The sequence below is a fragment of the Haliotis rubra genome, unplaced genomic scaffold (genome assembly GCF_003918875.1).
Source record: "Haliotis rubra isolate DU_JTF1 unplaced genomic scaffold, ASM391887v1 Scf541, whole genome shotgun sequence".
NCBI lineage: Eukaryota > Metazoa > Mollusca > Gastropoda > Lepetellida > Haliotidae > Haliotis > Haliotis rubra.
Genome location: NW_025767237.1, coordinates 491652 through 513052, shown reverse-complemented (window position 1 = coordinate 513052; position 21401 = coordinate 491652). Strand labels below are relative to the sequence as shown.

Genomic DNA, 21401 nt, shown 5'->3' with positions numbered 1-21401 from the left:
TTTGTTTGGTTAAGACAACTCTGGCTTTGATGTTTGGTTATATAAATGCCTCTGCTGCTACAGTGCAAGCAGTAGGTCTATATATCAGACATCCTCCACAGCCCGATTATGATCTACTCAGGAACTGTCTGTCCCTTATCTCAGGTGGAATTGGGTAGCAGGAAAAGTAATAAAATGTTGTCTTTCTACTGTAGTAACATCCGTGTTTCGATATCAGCTTTGACTCACTCACTTACCCAATACGTTCAGGATACTCACTCACCATAGACAATGACCATATTCACTCACTGGCTATACTCTCACACTCAGGATACTCACCATACTAGGGGCGGTAGCCTAGTGGTTAAGGCGTCCGCTAGTCACGGTGAAGACCGGGGTTCAATTCCCTACATGGGTACAATGTGTGAAGCCCATTTCTGGTGTCATCCACCACGATATTGCTGAAATATTGCTAAAAGCAGCGTAAAACCATACTCACTCACTCACTCTCTTACCATACTAACTTAGTTACCCAACTTGATCTTAATCTCACCAATATGCACTTACCATAATGACCATACCCACTCACCATAGTAACTTAAGCATACTCACCTCACCCACTCATGCCTCATACTCACTTCATTCAACACACTCACCCACCCACTCACCCACCCACTCACCATAGTAACTTAAGCATACTCACCACACCCACTCATTCCTCACACTCACTTCATTCAACACATTCACCCACCCACTCACTCACTCTCTCACCACACTCACCATACTCACCCACTCACTCACTCTCTCACCACACCCACTCATGCCTCACACTCACTTCATTCAACACATTCACCCACCCGCTCACTCACTCTCACCACACTCACCATACTCACCCACTCACTCACTCTCACCACACTCACCATACTCACCCACTCACTCACTCTCACCACACTCACCATACTCACCCACTCACTCACTCTCACCACACTCACCATACTCACCAACTCACTCACTCTCACCACACTCACCATACTATAATAAATAATAAATGTGCATTTATAATGCGCGCAATCCAGACAGATATGCCTGCTCAAGGCGCTACAATGGGAATGTATAAAGATAAAAGTCAGGGAGTGTTGAGTGGAGTTAAATGTCACTATGATACTTGGAGAACATATGGGTCTTTAGTCTTGATTTGAATTTCTCAAAAGTTGGACACAGTTTCAACTCTGATGGAAGTGAGTTCCAGAGGATAGGGGCAGTGCTGGAGAAGGATCTGGAGCCAAATGTCTTCAGTCGATATTTAGGAACTTGGAGGAGATTTTGGTCACTTGATCGGAGTTTACGTGCTGGAGTATGTGGAGTCAAGAGTTCAGATAGATAGTCAGGGCTGGTGTTATGGAGGCATCGATATGTGATACTCACCCACTCACTCACTCTCACCACGCTCACAATACTCACCCACCCACTCACTCACTCTCTCACCACACTCACCATACTCACCCACTCACTCACTGTCTCACCACACTCACTGCCTAACCACACTCACCAATGCATCATCACAGTACTGGAGATGCTCTAATGTCAACAAGTACCCTTGATAGTTGGACAATGATCTTGCTGCTGTTTCTTTGAGGATAACATATGAAAGCTCATGTGAAGAAAGTCAGTGAAACCTTCCAAGCAGCCCAGTTCCTATTGTCTGTTTGTTTGAATTCTTTTCTCTTGTTCCACAACATGATACACAGCCTGTAGACGAGGCTTGGTAGATGAGTTCTTTCCACGTCAAAGAAGTAGTTTATTTGATTAATACCACCGTTTGTATCATGGACAATCCCAGCATCAGCTACACTAGATTAAAGAAGAGAATTGGATCATACTTGTGTAAGATTGAATGGAGATAATTAATTTGATTTAAGACGAGGTAGCGATGGAGAGGAGTAATTCCCTTGTCCCTTCCAGTATTCCTTAACAATCACATGGCTGTAGGCAAAGAGACGAAAGGATTCACCAGCTTTCCACTCACCCACATGAGCTGAATGTGGTGGCGTAAACGTATTACTGGAGAAGTTGGTTTATTTTCTATCATAGCACAGGATTACCTTGATGTTGCACATTGTTGCCTCCTGCAGTCGATAATCATTATCCGCCTGTCACTCAGTCGCACTCAGAACACACTTTCCTGTTGTGTACAGACATTTGGTAGGATGGAAACTAATAATATTTTCAAAAAGCCTCATAATATGTGCTGGATAACTTGTTGGTTTTAGAAACTCAGTGTAAAATGTTGGATGTTTAAGATGAAATAGGAACCAGTAGTGACTTCTTGCAAAGGTCATTATGTTATCTATGATCTAGCTGCGGTCAAAGACAATGCATTTAATAATAAAACATAAAGATTGCCAGTCAACATGACCATCATGTTTCTCCAGTGATGTTTTCATGTTGTCATGACCCGTGAAGATACGGGTAAGAATTGGTCTTCAGTAACCCATGCTTGTTGTAAGAGACACATGTCATCATATCCCAACTGTATAGACCGTCCGCGGTGTAGTGGTTAGAGTGTCCACCTGGAGTGCGGAAGGTCGCGGGTTCGATCCCCGACCGCGTCATACCAAAAGACAGTAAAATATGGTACTTGTTTGTCCCTGCCTGGCGCTCGGCATTAATGGGTACAACAAGGACTGGTCAGCTCGGAGTCAGTATAATGTGTCTGAGTGGGGTATTCATGCTTCACTGCGGCATTGTATCTCAGTGGGCTAGCACTATAAAACCAGCTTCAGTCTGGGCTAGTACAAGCATCCACACATACACACGCATGCACGTCGTCATATGAGTGAAATATTCTCAAGCACGACGTTAAACCCAATTCCACCACCACCCAACTGTATAGCTTGATGCTCATACTGTTGATCACTGGTTTGTTTGGTGCAGACTCAATTATATACTGACCGCCGTCACATAGCTGGAATATTGCTGAGTGCTGCGTTAAACAAGAAACAAACCAAAACATCTTGTCATGTGCATTGAAAGTAGAGTGCAACCAATTTGTTATTTGTTGGTGATTTTTGTGCTGTGACTTCTACATTCTTGGACTGCTCAGTGGTCTAGGGAACTGAGTGTCTGTCCAAAGACCAGTGGATGGTCCAGTGTATGAGCATCTGAGTGAAAGGAAGAAGACAGCGCCCTGATCCCCGGCTTCTTTAGAAGACTTTCAACAATGGTACCCCAACAGGACAGACAGACAGACATGCATGCACACACACACACGCACTGGCTACAGAAGTGAAATAATTATGTTAAACCCAATGTGAACTTTGTAGTTTCATATTACAATGTATATATTTTTTGGCATGTAGCATTAATGATCCAGTGGGCGGTGGGGTAGCCTAGTGGTTAAAGCGTTGGCTCGTCACGCCGAAGAGCTTGGTTCGAATCCCCACATGGGTACAATGTGTGAAGCCCATTTCTGGTGTTCCCCCGCCGTGATGTTGCTGGAATATTTCTAAAAGCGGCGTAAAACCAAACTCAGTCAGTCAGTCATTAATGATCCAGTCATTTGAGGCACCACAGTTTGCTGTGTGTGCAGAGCCACAACCCTTGGATGTGCTAGAAGTTGTGGTAAAGACCTCTAGCTGACATTCCTCCTACATCAAACAGACATGACATTATGAAATACTGTCTCCAGCAGTCTTAGAACCACACACATTCACTCTGCTTGTTATGTCAGCTACAAGTTCTGCTGTGACATCTTCAAGTTTTAATGAATCCCAAAGCACACATGACCAGTTACAAACCAAACTGAACCCACCACTGTCAACCCACTTCTAGGCAATAACTCAAAATATCACAATTTCCTGTGCCATCACCAACTACCTTTGATATTTCTCCAGTTTAGTTCAACATTGATTATATGCAACATGTCAGCTAAAACCGAACTTTTTACATCAAATTACCCATTCCAGTTGCTTTTGAAGCAAACATTGAAAGAACGTTTGCATCCACTGTAGGGCTTGTTAATGCTTCTTGCCCAAATGCATTTCCATAAGGGGAAATATTGAGAAAGAAAACTAAAACTTGTTTAACTTTGCTGCACTCAATTATTTTGCTTGAAATTTGAGTTTTTTAAGAGCTTCTTTTTTGTTAGGACCAATGTTTTCAATTTAAAACTTATAAAAGCATTTTGGCAAATTCTTTTTATTCTGTTTGAAATGAAGGGAATATTCCCTTGAAATAAAATATTTCCTTCAGTGGAAAGCCTTCAAGCTCACCTGGACCAAATATATCATATTCCTTCTATTACTAGAGTGCCCGTGAAGATCTGCATTAGAACTGGTCTTCAGTAACCCATGCTTGTCATAAAAGGTTACTAACAGGATCGGGTGGTCAGGCTTGCTGGCTTGGTTGACACATGTCATCATATCCCAATTGCATAGATCGATGCTCATGCTGTAGATCACTGGATTGTCTGGTCCAGACTCGATTATTTCAGACCTGCCATCTAGCTGGAATAATCCTGAGTGCGACGTTAAACAACAAACCAACCATTACTGGAGGCATAGGTGTTCCAGTCCCACAATTACCTTGTGCTTTTACCACATGGTAAACATCATCTAAGACAGGGCTCAATTTCAGGAAACAAATTACTTGCACCCTGTTCAACCTTAGGTTATAACCTTGGGGCACCAAACAAAAATAGGTTGCACCTGCTGCTCAATCTACAATTATGTCTAATGCCTGACTTTTTATATGGATGATTTAAAACATTATCACAAAATTATTCTGGGAATGACGTGGACACTGTCAACGCTCCATGTCAGTTCCTTGTTCTGTTTTCCTAGCTGAAGTCTTTTTCAACTGCAAAGCATATACATGCACTGGAAGCAGTTTCAGGTTACTGGTGCATGTTCTAAATACTTAAATCGAGCCTTGTAAAATCTGCATCACTTCCCTCAGTTGTCCCACGTGTAGTTGACATGACGAGTTATCACTGAAATATTGTCTGAAAAGAGCCTTGAACTAAACACACTCGTTCACCTAGGACTTCCTTTAATTTGAAACACTGTATGCTTGCGCTGTCAACTTCTGACTTGCCCGGCCCAGAAATGAATTGCAGTTATACAGACAGAAATTCCCAGAGTCTCAAGGTGATATTATCTAGGACTGTCACAAGACAGCATTAAAGTATGTGAGAGTGCATGTGAGCTAGGAATTGGCTCCACAGCTGACATGACACAGCCAGTTTCACCATGCAGGGTTTAACAGTGTCTCCACTCAGCTTGGACTCCTGTCTGTCCTGAATCCAGTGGATGGATGATGCTATGAGTTATGACACACCATGCAGCATGTAACGGTGCCTCCACCCAGCTTGGACTCCTGAATCCAGTGGATGGTTGATGGTACCAGATTGGGAGACATGGTACAACATGCTGTTTGTAGCTGTTGGCAGAACAGTCCCATGATAATGTTTCATGTCAAATATAATTATATCACAGTCTTAGAATAAATCCCATGTGTCTCCAGGAAAATGAACAATAGATAGTAGTTTCCCAAGCTGCTAAATGTGGCAGTCTGATGAGTTAAAAGACAGCAGATGTTTCTCTGTTCAGGATGATTTTCTGTTTCAGCAGCATGTGTGTTACTTTGCTTGAATTTCGTCAGTTTTATTTCCCCTTTCACTTGCATGTAATCGAGGATCACTATGGTTTTGAATAATGCTAAGATTGGTAGTACCAAAGAAATTCTAGCCTAGCTCTTCTGGTTTTTTAAATCCTTCTCCAACTCCAGCTGCCAGTCACAGCACCCATGTATTTATCCTAGGTGATACAGGCAGTCAATACACAGAGCACAGTTTCACAACTCCGATAACCTTGCTGTCAGTGCCACTCAGATCTTGGCCAATTATGGCAACTTTAGTAAAGTTGCGATCAGTATAATGTCACGAGCGTTTAAATCAGACGGTTGTGCGGAAGTAAGATTCTTCTTTCTAATCTCATAGTCTCAGTGGGGCTATGCATTTCAAAATCAAAGATGAACTTTGGACAAACTAGTTTCAGTGGATCATGGTAACTCACCAGTGTTTTCCTGAAGTAAACTCAGAACTGTGGACCAATTAGAGACACTCTATTTGATGGAACATTGGAAGAGGTGTTTGTTATCCTACATTGCTGGCACCAATTAGCTAAAACCTGTCTGTCATCGTGGACCAAGCATAGCAACCATTGCTTCCCAACCAATCCAAATGGGTTACTAAAATTTACCTTCAAGATTTTTCACTTATTTAAGTCTAGCCTAAAACATGTGAGTCTACTCACCAAACTTGACTGTCAATATCATTTTATTGCTATTATATGAAACAGTATCACATGAGCTTACTAGACCAAAGAATTTTACTTATTAACTACAGTCAGGCTTCCCGACTGTGAAGTAACTTTGTACATGTGAGATGTTTGTAGCGTGTTTGAGTAACATATAGATATAGCTGCTGGTACATGGCAAGCTGACAGTGTTAAGCTGTTCACGTTTCTTGTTCAGTTCACCATTAGCTTGATAAGAAGGGAAAACTTGTGTCACTTCCTGAACAGCATATTCAAGTGACAGCTTTTTGTTTCAACTGACAGATTTTACCTGTCAACTTGATGTGACTAAAGAAAAACAACCAAACAAAAACATAAATGTGTCCAATGTAGCCAAAAAATACATTTATCTCATAATCCCAGCTTAAAAAGTTCAACCTGTTTGGTCACGTATCCTGATTTTCTGCAGCACATGTTGCCCTTTATGTCCTCACATGTAAAACCTGTTACCTCACATGTGAGGTGTTACCAAAACACAAGTCGGGTGCAATAAATTTCCAGTGAATTCTACACAAAAGAAGCCAAACAACACCCATTTTTTGGGGTGTTATTACACCATACAAAAAGTGTCATCACGACTAACAAAATCTAAAATTAAAGAACTAACTCAAATCGATTCTATTTTCGTAGTGATTTTGTTAGCATTCGAATTTTCACCTAAGTTTTCATACTTGAAATATTGTCATTTTCAGCTTTTTCCCAATGAATCTTATGGCACTCATGTCACCCTGCTTTGTATTACCAGCCTGTTGTAGTGTTATTGGATGCAATAACACCTGATTGCACACAAATCTGCCAAATCAACAACAATTTTCAGTTTGTATTATCTTCTTTCATAAGCAGAAGGAAATCTGGTTGTGTTCTGATGGATTTTAGATAGGTTTGTCTTCTGAGTGTCATAAGTGATTTCAACACCAGATTTGTTTGTGAACTTTTATTCAATGAGAATTGTCTGTCGGCTTCAGCAGACACACATTTGGAATAATCCTCCTCTAGTGATTGACTCCTCCCCACAATAATTGCCCCCATTGTTCATCATTGTGTCAACCTTGTGGAAGCCATGATGGTTGAGCGGGTTAGGCGCCTGACTTTGTGTGCTGGCGATTAGGCGCCTCACTCTGAGGGTGTGGGTTCGAATCCCGGATGGGACTCAACCCAACAAAGGTACTAAAATCTGTACTTTACTAAGAAAGTGTGATCCCAAATATAACATGTTACATTGTATCAGTGGTCTAAGCATGCCGAAGTTCTGGGTTCGATTCCTGACGTGTGTAAGCCCATTCCTGTGTGTCACCCTGATGATATTGCTGGAATATTGTAAAAGTGACGTAAACCCAACTCACTCATTACAAAATTAGAATATGTCCGTCTTCAGTTACGATAAAAATACCCAGCACCCATCCCCCTTCAAAGCTTTGCTTCATTCCTGTTCAAGAGTCACAAAGGGCAGTGTGATAACCTTGTAGTTAAATCATTTTAGATTATATTCAGAAGATTTTTGTTAGTTATCCATGTGTATATGTGTCACCAGTAACCAGTTGATATTTTAAATATCTTTGCATATTTACTGAAAGGTACGTCTCTGATATGTATCAAGAATCATAAATATCTAGTTAACAATTATAGATTTCAGTGATCTGTATCCATAGCCAGCCTCCAGACTTGATTATTTACAGACCGCCGCCATATATGTGGAATATTGCTGAGTGCTGCGTAAAACTAAACTCACTCACTCACTCACTCACTATTGAGTTTCCTCCTCCAACATAACTGAAATTTGTATCTGAAAGCTTGGAATAAACAATCTCTTGATAGAAATAAAGGTGTAAGAAAGAAGCATGAACTAAATTAAATAAAATCTAGTCAGTTGCATTTAATCCCTGTCACCCATTCATGAGATTGAATGAAATATTTGCTGAAATTCATAAAACGTTTATAGAAAAATATATTAAGAAAAAAGTGCATTTTATGTACCAAAAGAGGGCTCTGGAGTTCTTTGAGAATGGATTGCTTCGTCAATACTGTTTATCCTGATCTGAATGTAAATATATCAGACTTGATGCCGGCAGGGAGTTTACAGTACGGAAATTCTATCCAGCTTAATGCTGGATGATGGAAGTTTAAGTTCTGTATTAGCCAGCCATGGCTGTTTAATGTGAGGCGTCTTCCCTGAACCAGGAGCAGGTATCCTTAGGGTAAGGGGCCGCCATCATCTTTAACTTTGATATTGAAATTGAAGGATGTATTGATTGTTACAGTTTTTATTGGGGAGTAACGTTAATGTCTTCCTTTACGTAGTGTGCCGACTTAAGATGCTTCTCGTGTCTTGGAGCGGACATGTTGACACCAGTACCAGCTCAACAAAAAAACATTGTGACTTTTGGAGACTGCACGCTGATGCTGCCTCAGAATGCCAGATGAAGTCTTTGCAGTGTGTATTTGCAAGCTAGATTACTTGAGCCTCTTATGTTCGCTGGCCTCCCTCAATTTCTATTAGGTTATGCATGTTGCACACAAATGATAGTTACTGAGAAAAATCAATGGAGCTCGGATGCAAGAGTTTTTCCCCTGTACGGACTGTGCGGACAGGACAAGACACGAAGCTGTGTGAGATGGCCGTCATTGATTCTGTGGCCCTCTCCAGCACTCCATTTGATAGAGAGTCATATGTGTCTCCTGATGCTTAAAAGCTTTTCGGGCAGGATCTACACCTCTAAATGGTAGAGGTCATTTGGGCACAACAAGTTGCTGCCTACCCATATCGCAGGTACTCTCGGGACGGAGTCAGTGTTCAGTACCTTTGGGCTCAGTGCGTCCAATCTCGTTTTGAACCTAGAATGAAGGTGGAAAAAATGGAAATTTAATCCTGTCATTGGACCATCCCCACCCTGGAGAAATGATTTGTTGTTAAGATTCAAGTGAGCTCTTTATTTCACCCAACGAGCGACTCTATGACAGCATTGGTCCTTCAGTGTCATGTGATCAATACTCTGTCTTGTGTAATCGCCAGTATCTAAACTGCCAATTTCGTGAATATGGTAATTTTATAGCACTAGAATAGAATGATTTATCTGTTTCAAATCTTATGATCATGAACGTCAGAGGATTTGCATGTCAGAGAAGAACAAAATATTTTCTTGATACTTTAATCTTTGTTCATTAAGGAGGAATAGGAGGGGCATTTAACATGTAGATTTGTTTTCTTGATTGACACAAATGTGTTTAAGTTCAGAAATTAGTACGGCTTTGGGATTATGTTTCCAGTATGCTGGAGATCAAGTGAGGATGTACTAACATTTCTACGCAGATGAGAGGATAGTGTCAATTAGTTATTGTGTCATCAGAAACCCATAATAATTAATTCCTTGTAATTTTTGTGGGGAAAATATCATTTATCTGACATGAAAAAGGTTGACACCAGCTTGGTATGATCAGCAGTTCATCCTGGTTGAGAAAAAAAGGATGGTGAAAAAAGTTTCTCCATGCCGAAATCCTATTTCTATTTCCGCTGCTGGTTTAAATAATGAACACTCCGGTGCTCCTAACAGCTTCATTTACTGACAAAAACAGACGTGCAGAATAAAAACTGAAAATAAAGTTCTGTAGTGATGATTAATGGAGTAGACAACTCAAATGGCGTCGACCTATCGTGGAGAAAGTAACGTGATGGAACCGAAGAAGTGGCATGTGTCAGCAGGAAGGAGTTCTGCCAACGGTGAGACAGGCCCAGAACTGCAAAAAGAGCCCACTGTTGCTTCCACCGCAAAGTGTGATATTTGCTGTCACATGTTTGAAATATGTGTTCCGTCCTAGCACTAACATTTTGGATGGGCTAATAGCTCCTGTTAAAACGATTTGCCATATAGCTCTGGTTGATGAGATCGAAGCAGATCGCAAATTGACAGTGACCCTCCCAATCCAATAAGTCTGTCAATGTTTCTTGTCGACTTGTCAGGCTGGCCTGTGACACATGCTTATTACAAGAATTCTGGAGCTCGTAGCTTCAGTGGCTGGTGAATGGCTGGCCTACAATCGAGATAATCTTTATTGACAGGATTGTATTATGTCCTATATGTCGATTAGGGCACATTCATATCATGGACACACTCATCTTCTGGTGTGGGACTTTCTTGTTGGGGTATTTCCATGTGATCATCGAAGTATTTGTTCATGATTTTCTGTATGCTGTGGCCAGTGTTTAGAGTTTGTGGTTTGTTTTGGCACAAGTAAATCATATTTTGATCAGTTTTCAGAATTTACGTGACTCACAACCGTTGTCATTCTTTCAGGGCAGTGGAGTAGCACAGTGGATAATGTGGTTGCTCTTTTTGAATTGGGGGCAGTTGGGTTTTTTAAAGCATCTGCTTGTCACGCCAAAGACCCAGGTTTGAATCTCCACATGGGCACAATGTGTGAAGCCCATTTCTGGTGTTCCCAGCCGTGATATTGCTAAAAGCGGCATAAAACCATACTCACTCACTCACTCACTCACTCTTTTTGAATTGGGCGTGTTCTAATGTGGGTAATACTTAGTTGTTTCTCCTAATGTTTAATGGTTACCAAATGGTATCATGAAGTCAGGCTATTCTCAAGTCACTGCCCATTTGAGCAGGCCAGCCTACAAAGACTTCATGCTGTTATCTTTTTGGACGTGACATCCAAATTATCACATTGGACTCCTGCGCCATACAGCTGGAATACTGCTAAGTGTGATGTTATACATCATTGATCAATCAAACAAAACATATGACTCAATGAAGTGATTGAACTATGATTTTGAAATTTTTGAAAGTATTACTGCCAAGGTAGAAATGACCTCACACCAAATTTCCCTTCCTTGTGTATGTTTATTTTGGTTCGCAAGAGAAAAACAAGTCATTATAAAAATTAAGTGAAAACAGCCTGCATTACCTACCCTGTGTATGATTGGAACATGTTTGTTTTTATGTTCCAAGGGGCGGTGGGGTAGCCTAGTGGTTAAAGCGCTAGCTTGGCTCGTTACGCCGAAGACCCGGATTCGATTCCCCACATGGGCACAATGTGTTAAGCTCATTTCTGGTGTCCCCCGCCGTGATATTGCTGGAATATTGCTAAAAGCGGCGTAAAACTAAACTCAGTCAGTCAGTCTATGTTCCAAACATGGGTAGTATATTGTTGGGGAAAAGAGGTATCAGATGCACAAGTCTCCTTCCAGAAATGTGGACTTATCTTTCATTTGCGCAGCAGTTTGTAATATTAAGAAAAAAAATACAGGCCGTGAGATCTGAACAAAAAAATCGGATGAATGTAGAATTGTTTTGTTGTAGCCTGTGTCAGTGAAGAACTTCTTCAGGAAGTCCCCTGAATTCTTTTGGTTCATTCCTTCCAACTCGCTCTCTCTCTGTTGACAGTGCCAGTAGTTATCGAGACCAGATCTGTATTTAAATGTACATGGTTAACTTGTCCTTGAGCTATTAGCAATCTATATATTGCTTTCAGATGCCATTACTGAACGAGAATCCACTCTCCTTAAAATGACTGTGGTGTGTGCCAATTAGCAGTGCTGCTACTATTTTCACAGTCCGATTTGTTCCAATAACCTATGGGCTTTGGCTCCATGGCGATAATTCTCCGACATCTCGGGGCAATGGTCTTGTCAGTGTTGCAAACATTCCACTTCCTGTGCTGCATTGTGGGTCAGCACCTCCTGACAAGAGTCAATGGAGCTGTAGCATGCATTACAGGACAAAGTGCCACCACTAATGCAGGAGATTGGAACAAGTTCTATCAGAGGCATTTCTTACGCCTGTTAACTATGGTTTTCAGGCAGGAACTGATGCAAATGATGCGTTTACAAATGTCCAGCTTTCCTGAAGTTCTGAATTTCTGTTGATCGTTTTTCTTTCCAAGGTTTATTTAGGCTTTGACTGTTGTTTGTTTTATGGCAATTTCTTTCTCGAAATAGTTAAGCAAGATGATAGTAACTGGATTTACACTCGTCAAAGATAATAGTCTATCTGTCTTGAGTGAGTATTGTCCATTGCAAGAAGGGTTTTTACTCATGGAAGGTGACTATGTACTGTGTTGACACTGCTCAACGTTTTATAGGGTTACTCTTGTTATTTCCCTGTGAACTGAGCAGACTGATAATAAACTCAAACCTTTTTTGCCAAAGGGCGTTCAAAAAGCCTGGTGGCTAAAGTATTGGAGCTCCTGTCACAAAACCAGGGTTCAATTCAAACATACACACAATACTTCCAGTCAGTTTTTTATATTCCTGGGGTGGTGGGGTAGCCATGTGGTTAAAGTGTTTACTCGTCACACCTAGGGCCTGGGTTCGACTCCCCACATGGGTACAATGTGTGAAGCCAATTTCTGGTGTCCCCTGGAATATTTTTAAAAGCAGCATAAAACCCAACTCACTCACTCACTCACTCACTCTTGATATACCTCTCAAGTGTCGTAGCATTTGACTCAGAATTGATACTCCTTTCAAAGGTGTTTCTGTACAAGATGGTACGCTGTTACGTGTTGTCTTAAAACTGCTTCACACCTGATATGCTACATTTATGACTTGTCACCTGAAGAGTTACGACCGATGATGTTCCCTACACATCACTGCATATACTTTGTCCCAACGTGTTTTGTATCAAAACACTAATTGGACTGGCTGTTATGTATCTGTTTTTTATTTCACTTAACCACTCGATTCACCTCTTGTTGCTAGATATTGGCATATCCTACAAAAATGTTCTTTTCTTCCAGAGTTCCATGTGTCTTATGATGTGAATGTCAATCCGTCCGCCAGTCACCAGTTTGTGATAGAGTATGAACCTCTGGCCAATCAGCGCTACCGACGCCAGGCGTCAGGGTCGGGAGGACAAGGCAACGTATCGACTGTACCTCCAACAACGACTGTGTTGAACAATTCCAATGCACCGGACGCCGTCACAGTGACCTCAACAAACGTAAATACTTTCTTTCACCTACCCTTTACTATATATTGAGTATATCTGCTCTTCATTCTATAGGTGACCCGTGAAGATCTGGCTTAGAATTGATCTTCAGTAACCCATGATTGTCGTAAGAGGCAACTAACGGGATCGGGTGGTCAGGCTCGCTGACTTGGTTGACATATGTCATCATATCCCAATTGCGTAGATTGATACTCATGCTGTTGATCACTGGATTGTCTGGCCCAGACTCGATTATTTACAGACTGCTGCCATTTAGAAGAAATGTTGCCGAGTGTGGCGTAAAACTAAACTCACTCACTCATTCTATAAGTCAAGTGTTCATTCAAAGGCTGTGCTGAAGGCCTGGATTCGATTCTCCACATGGGTAATAATGTATGGATCTGATGTCCAATGTTCCCTGTGGCTGGTGTGTTGCTGAAAGTGGCATAAAACGTGAATAGTAGAGCAAGGTATTCTAATTACTTGTGCGGAAATAGAAAAAGTTTAAGTTAAGATCTTTTCTTGTTTCCGCCAAGGCTGATATTGCTTTCTGAGCAGGGTGCGGCTTTGTGACAATGTAAGGGATTGACTATTCATAACCCTCCACACACATTTTGCTCAAAATGAAAAATAGAAAATTGAAAGAAGAATGTTGTGTTTTCTTTCAGAAATGAACGATCATTTTCAGCTCATGTATTTGGTGAATCCAACCATATTCCATCATGAATTAAATTTGTTATTCTTTGAGTTTTGAAATAGGAATGTTGTTATTTGAATTTGGTTATTTGTGAAAGCGAGATATGTAAATTGGAACATGCCCTAGGCTGCAGTCAGCAGTCTTATGTATTTAGTTTGGCTGCCAAATGATACAATAGTACTGTTAACATGATCAAAATATGTGAAAGAAAACATTTTGTTAAATTTCAATAATTATTATTATTATTAATAAATCAACTACTGACTTGTTTAATTTCGTTACCCAGTATTTTATTCATTACCCAGTATTCTTGATTTTGTTATATCTAAACAAAAAATATTTTGGGTCAAATATTTCGTAAATGGTTACAAATCATCTCTGAATCTACTAGCTGCAGAGAGCTAAAACTTATGAGTTTTTAAGTTCTTCCAATCCTTCATATCCAGTATCTAATAAGGTTGCTGAAAGTGATAGTGTGAAAAAGTATGGCTTGCATTTTCTCTTGAGTCACTTGATGGATTGAGATGAACCTTTATGATTGACAAATCTACCATGTGGAGGCTGAACTGTCTTCAAGGCATCAAAATAGAATCTTAAAAAATTATGTGTGAAAAGAAATATGGAAAGTGTATGAAGATCTTCTCACAAGTAAGAGACTGAAGGGTCGTTTGATGGATGAGCTTTTCCGGTGTAAGAAGCCGCTTCATTAGGCTGCTGTTGTAGATCATGTGAAAAGGTATGCATGTCATGTGTACATTGGTTTACCACCACCTTGATTTGTATCCATAAAAATCTGGGTCTTCCGTGAGATGAGCGAACGCTTTAACCACAAGGCTAGCCAACCGCCCTGAGAGTGAGTGAGTGGAAGAGTCAGCACCATACCCAAGGTCATGGGGAACTGTTACATGCATCATTCTGGGCTTCCTCTGACATTTATCTGGCATGCCAAGATGGAATACTATTATAAACAGCATTAAACCTCACTCACTCACTCACTCACTCACTCACTCACTCACTCACTCACTCACTCACTCACTCACTCACTCACTCACTCACTCACTCACTCACTCACTCACTCACTCACTCACTCACTCTCGGGCCGGTGGGCTAGCCTTGTGGTTAAAGCGTTCGATCATCACACCCAAGACCCGGGTTTGATTCCCCACATGTGTGAAGCCCATTTCTGGTGTCCCTCACCATGATATTGTTGGAATATTGCTAAAAGCTGTGTAAAACTAAACTCACTCACTCACTCACTCTTTGTCCGTATGCAACAAACTTCCAGGTATCTTGTGTAAATATCTACTTATTTCCAATTCTCTCATTTTGTTTGTTACGTTATTCATCGCCACCACTAAGGAAATGGATAATCAACGAGTCATCACGTTTCATAGTCAGTACAGCTAATAAAGTCTCAGAGAATTGAAAACATTATGAGGAAGGAAATGGTTTCAGAATTCAGCATTTCTGACTTCTGATTCTCAGCAGAAGTGTTCAGTCATCTCATATGAAAATATACGTCATTTTGTAGCAGATACACCTGATTTTATTGGGCAACTTGTAACAATGAATGTGTCTATGTCTCTATGTACTTCTGCCCGAATGTAAAGAGAACATTGCCTGGCTAGCATTATGGTGATGAAACTGTTTCTTCTGTGGAGAGGGGCGGTGAGATAGCCTAGAGGTTAAGGCGTTCGCTTGTCACGCCCACCCGGGGTCGATTCCTCACATGGGTACAATGTGTGAAGCCCATTTCTGGTGCCCCCAGCCGTGATATTGCTGGAATATTGCTATAAGTGGCATAAAACCAAACTCACTCACTCTTCTGTGGAGAACCATAACATCCCAGGAGAAAGACTTCACCATGCCGATTACCAAGGTTTGATTCCTCACATGAGTACAATGTGTGAACCTCAATTCTGCCTGTACTTTTGCCTATGGTTAAACATATGACATTTGATTTCAGGCTCCATCAACCCCTGCTCCAACTACACCAGCTCCTACCACTCCTGCCCCGACTACTCCTGTGGCGACTACACCTGCTCCATCACCCACAACTCCCTCTCCAACTACACCAATGACCACACAGTCCACTACAATAGCACCCGTCATAGAGACGACCTCAGGTGTTACTGGAAGCACAATAACCCCATCCCTTCGGGAGGTAAGCTATCCAACATCTACACCTACAACTGCATCCACCCCACACCAACGCCTACACCAATGCCTACACTTACATGTGCATCTACACCTACACCAACGCCTACACCAATACCAACGCCCACATCTACTCCCTACACCAATGCATACGCCTAGACCAACGCCTACACATACACCTACACCTACACCAATGCCTACACATACTACACCAATGCCTCCGCCTACACCTATGCCTACACCTACACCAACGCTTACGCCTACGCCTACACCTACACCTACAGCCAGTAAGAGAGGAGGTAAGACATACAACACCTATACTTGCTCCAACTACACCAGCTTCTACTACTCCTGCGGCAACTACACCTGCTCCATTGCGCACCACTCCCTCTCCAACAACTACAGCAACAACCACACGGCCCACTACAACAACACACATCATATATCAACATCATCGCCGAGTCGAGCTCTGACCCCACCCCCTTTGAGAGGTGAGGCAAAAATAATTTACCTTTGTACTCTGAGCGATAAGTTCATCCTTCCTTTCAGAAATTGAATACAACACTTGAAATTTACCTTCATCCACCAAGAGGGAAACATAACTAGTTTTACAGTCGCTTTCTTCCATTGCGATGTTTTATTAGATTGAGACTCATAAATTTGGTTTGAGATGTGGGCCATGTTGTGATCTCTGCCATCTGTTTCAGGACAACCACCAGTACTACTCTTCCTCCATCATCCCCGACGCCATCAGCGCCAACTGGGAGGACCTGACCAACGCCAAGAGGCATAAGACTCTGTCAACCAGTCATAGGACCGCTGTGGTGAGTGCAATAGGGCAGGGAAGTATGACCTTAAGCTGAAGCATGATGAACAGAAACATGATGTGGTGTTACACACTTCCTGCCAGTAGCATCAACGACTGGATCACAATAACCGGACACAGTCACATAACAACACATCAGGATATACAGTTTGAACAACGTCACCAAGCCAGACAACATGATCTATTCAGTCACCCCTTAAGACCAGAAGACCCGTGAAGATCCGGGTTAGAATTGATCTTCAGTAACCCATGCTTGTTATAAGAGTAGATTAACAGGTCAGGCTCCCTGACTTGGACACAAAATGAGGTTACTTTTTATGGGATTTAATCTCATACAGGAATTAATAAAACAATATGAAAGTTATTTTTATGATTCATGAAATTGGCTTTTTCTTTCAGACGATTAACCTCACCTTTAAGTTCCGTTTCTATGGACACAATGTGACAAACATCACGGTTGCAACAGGAGGTAGGTGATGGTTTAGCGTGTGTGTGTCTCACACCCTGCCTCCTGATACAGACAGTCTCCAGTGTTGGTCAGGATACTGACTGAAATAAGAATTCGATAGGAAGAGAAATTATACGACCTTGTTACCTACACGGGCTTGAATCAAGAATTACACTTTGATTAAGCTGCTTGGTTTGACACTAGCTTCCGATGAATATTCCAAATCATTATTAGTAAAATGGTTGATTATAATATTAGCCCTGAAAGTTAGATACAAGTAAAACAATAGTAACATCAATTATTTGACATCACCAGTAAAATTAATATGGAAATTTGGTATGTTTTGGCATTTTCTGTTGCTCTATGATGATAGTTAAGCTCCAGATTGTTATAACATTTCACCCACATGATATAGCATCATATCAACCTAGGGACTACTGCCCAATAGTCTGATAAACAGCAGATTATGTACACATAGTAGGACTGAGCTGCTCTAACATTCCATGACTCTGTGTCTTGCATGTCAACAGGTTTCATCTATGCCAGTCCCTTCCTCCACCAATGGCTGACCGCAACACAATACATAGCCCCGCTGATGGCCAATTTTGACACCAGGATCGGCGAGGCATCTGACATCTACTATGACGACTTCGGTAGGTTTGGTGTATGTTTAATAAGCAGGAGTTCTGTTTATCTGACAACCGCCTCCATGGTGTAGTGGATAGAGCATCCGCATGAAGAGAGAAAGGTCGCGGGTTCGCGTCATACCAAAAGACAGTAAAATATGTTTTTTTGTTGTTTCCTGCCTGGTGCTAAGCATTAATGGGTACAACAAGGACTGGTCAGCTCGGAGTCAGTATTGTGTGTCTCAGTGGGGTATTGATGCTTATCTGAGGCATGGTATCTCAGTGAGCTAGCACTATAAAACCAGCTTCAGTATGGGCTAGTACAAGCAGCCACACAGACACACACATGCATGTTGTCATATGAGTGAAATATTCTTAAGTACAACATTAAACCCCATTTCACCTGAGAAAGGGGGGTCGATGAAGTACCCTAATGGTTAAAGCGTTGGCTCGTCACGCCAAAGGCCCAGCTTCGAATCCCCACATGGGTACAATGTGTGAAGCCCATTTCTGGTGTCCCCCCCCCCCCCACCATGATATTGCTGGAATATTGCTAAAAGTGGCTTGAAACCACATTTTTTAACTGTTCTCTGTTTGTGATTATCTCTGGTGTAGTCCTGCACACTCTAGGCATATACCTTGGTGTAGAAGAGAGCAACTGGTTGTCATTTGCATTCAGACACAAATTCACCAGGTTCAGACCTGACAGTTGTATTGAGCAATGTTCAGACACAACTCACAAATATTGATTCTTTTCTCTCTGTTCCATTAAGAAAGGTTCAGACACTAACCCCCCAGTACAGGTCCACGTCTGACTGTTGCGTTAAGAAAGGTTCAGACACTAACCCCCCAGTACAGGTCCATGTCTGACTGTTGCGTTAAGAAAGGTTCAGACACTAACCCCCCAGTACAGGTCCATGTCTGACTGTTGCGTTAAGAAAGGTTCAGACACTAACCCCCCAGTACAGGTCCACGTCTGACTGTTGCGTTAAGAAAGGTTCAGACACTAACCCTCCAGTACAGGTCCACGTCTGACTGTTGCGTTAAGAAAGGTTCAGACAATAACCCTCCAGTACAGGTCCACATCTGACTGTTCCATTAAGAAAGGTTCAGACAATAACCCTCCAGTACAGGTCCACATCTGACTGTTCCATTAAGAAAGGTTCGGACAATAACCCTCCAGTACAGGTGCACATCTGACTGTTCCATTAAGAAAGGTTCAGACACTAACCCTCCAGTACAGGTCCACATCTGACTGTTCCATTAAGAAAGGTTCAGACACTAACCCTCCAGTACAGGTCCACATCTGTCTGTTGCGTTAAGAAAGGTTCAGACACTAACGCCCCAGTACAGGTCCACGTCTGACTGTTGCGTTAAGAAAGGTTCAGACACTAACCCTCCAGTACAGGTCCACGCCAGACTGTTGCGTTAAGAAAGGTTCAGACAATAACCCTCCAGTACAGGTCCACATCTGACTGTTCCATTAAGAAAGGTTCAGACACTAACCCTCCAGTACAGGTCCACATCTGACTGTTCCATTAAGAAAGGTTCAGACACTAACCCTCCAGTTAAGGATCTGTTCTACAAGCAATCACACTGCGGTTACATTTTACGTGAATATTAAGGCCACTTTAAGCAGGGTTCAGTCAAATTCGGAAGCCACACTGTATGCAAGGTAGTAAATGACTTTTATAATAGAAATTGATTTTCTACCCAGGTTTTATAGAGGGTCACAGGTCTAATTGAATCTTCAACCATGCTGTCTTTTTCAAGCCTGGTATCTATTTGAGGGCCTCCAAAAGCCCGATCATTTTCTCATCGACGACCAGAGACTCTGGGCAATATGATGTAAGAATGAAATAGATGGCTTTTGTGAGGAACGAGGTAATGACTTCCTTAAGTCTTGTCTATGACTGGGATCTCACTACTCAAGATTTAGGAGGGGTATGGGTGATGCCAATTATCAGGCTATTTATTGTTGACCCGTGCTCATATTGGACAGGAACAGTACGACATTTGAGCTACCTCCTGTGTGGGGCCATGCAGTGGAGAGAGAATGATGGACTTGACTTGGATCCTGTTGTTCTGGGGTGTCTGGTTGTCCTGAGGTGTCCTGTTGTCCTGAAATGTCCTGTTCTCCTGAGGTGTCCTGTTGTCCAGAGGTGTGCTTTTGCATCATGATATCATCGATCTGGCTTGCAGTCTGAAGCAAGACTAATCTCAGTAGGACACACAGACATTGATATTCATGAACATCTGGAAAACAAAGCATAAAAGAGGAAAATGTTGGGTTATTGTTAATGGTACATGCACATTACTGTGTAGAGTTGTGTCCCTTAGGCTTGTCCGATTGAATCTGGTTATGATACTTGATAACTCAGATTAACCCTTGTTGGTGAAAAGCTGACATTGTTTGATTTCACTCTCTTAGTCCCTCATTCTGTCAGCCAATCGCTTGTCCACTCACGCTGCTGTGATGTTGTCCCAGTGCCAGCTGTACCTGAATATGATCTCTTTGATGTTGAAGGAAAAACCGAGATAGTATAATCTGTGTTGGATGTGTGGATCCATGTTTGGGTTCTCTGCTAATATCTAGATCATGTTACACTCCATCATGAGATGGAAAATTATTCATGTCCTTGAAAAGAACAATTGTTTCAAGTGTTTCATCCTGTGATGCTTTCAAAGGAAGGTGTTCTTTTCACAAGTTCTTGGTTTTTTAGCCAGAATAGTTTAATGACGTATGTGTTACAGTGTATTGTTGACATTCTGGCCTTCACGCTGGTGGCAAAATTTCCCACTGTGGCGATTCAGGATAGACCGCCAGTATCTTCGGCTTGTCTCCCTGTGGTGATTCAGTCAGGATGGTGTCCAGTACCTCATGCTTGTCTCCTAGTGGTGATTCAGTCAGGATGGTGTCCAGTACCTCATGCTTGTCTCCTTGTGGGGATTCAGTCAGGATGGTGTCCAGTACCTCATGCTTGTCTCCCTGTGGTGATTCAGTCAAGACAGGTCTCCAGTACCTCATGCTTGTCTCCCTGTGGTGATTCAGTCAGGATGGTGTCCAGTACCTCATGCTTGTCTCCCTGTGGGGATTCAGTCAGGATGGTGTCCAGTACCTTGTGCTTGTCTCCCTGTGGAGATTCAGTCAGGACGGTGTCCAGTACCTCATGCTTGTCTCCCTGTGGAGATTCAGTCAGGATGGTGTCCAGTACCTCATGCTTGTCTCCCTGTGGGGATTCAGTCAGGATGGTGTCCAGTACCTCATGCTTGTCTCCCTGTGGTGATTCAGTCAGGATGGTGTCCAGTACCTCATGCTTGTCTCCCTGTGGGGATTCAGTCAGGATGGTGTCCAGTACCTCATGCTTGTCTCCCTG

General features: G+C 42.0%; 1 protein-coding gene and 1 long non-coding RNA gene across 4 annotated transcripts in view; one reads left to right on the top strand and one right to left on the bottom strand.

Moving 5' to 3' along the window:
- Nucleotides 1-21401, top strand: part of LOC124253467 (plexin domain-containing protein 2-like) — a 116138-nt gene that overhangs the window by 73541 nt on the left and 21196 nt on the right. For all 3 annotated transcript variants that reach the window (XM_046687249.1, XM_046687250.1, XM_046687251.1), the window contains exons 2-6: nt 13080-13282; nt 15934-16131; nt 16832-16948; nt 17350-17419; nt 17929-18051. In XM_046687249.1, coding sequence (XP_046543205.1) covers nt 13080-13282; nt 15934-16131; nt 16832-16948; nt 17350-17419; nt 17929-18051 — 711 coding nt within the window. The remainder of the gene's footprint in view (nt 1-13079; nt 13283-15933; nt 16132-16831; nt 16949-17349; nt 17420-17928; nt 18052-21401) is intronic.
- The window catches only part of LOC124253469, a 27738-nt gene continuing 19901 nt past the window's right edge, over nt 13565-21401 (bottom strand). The window contains exon 3 of the long non-coding RNA XR_006892219.1: nt 13565-13594. This is a non-coding gene — a long non-coding RNA (uncharacterized LOC124253469). The remainder of the gene's footprint in view (nt 13595-21401) is intronic.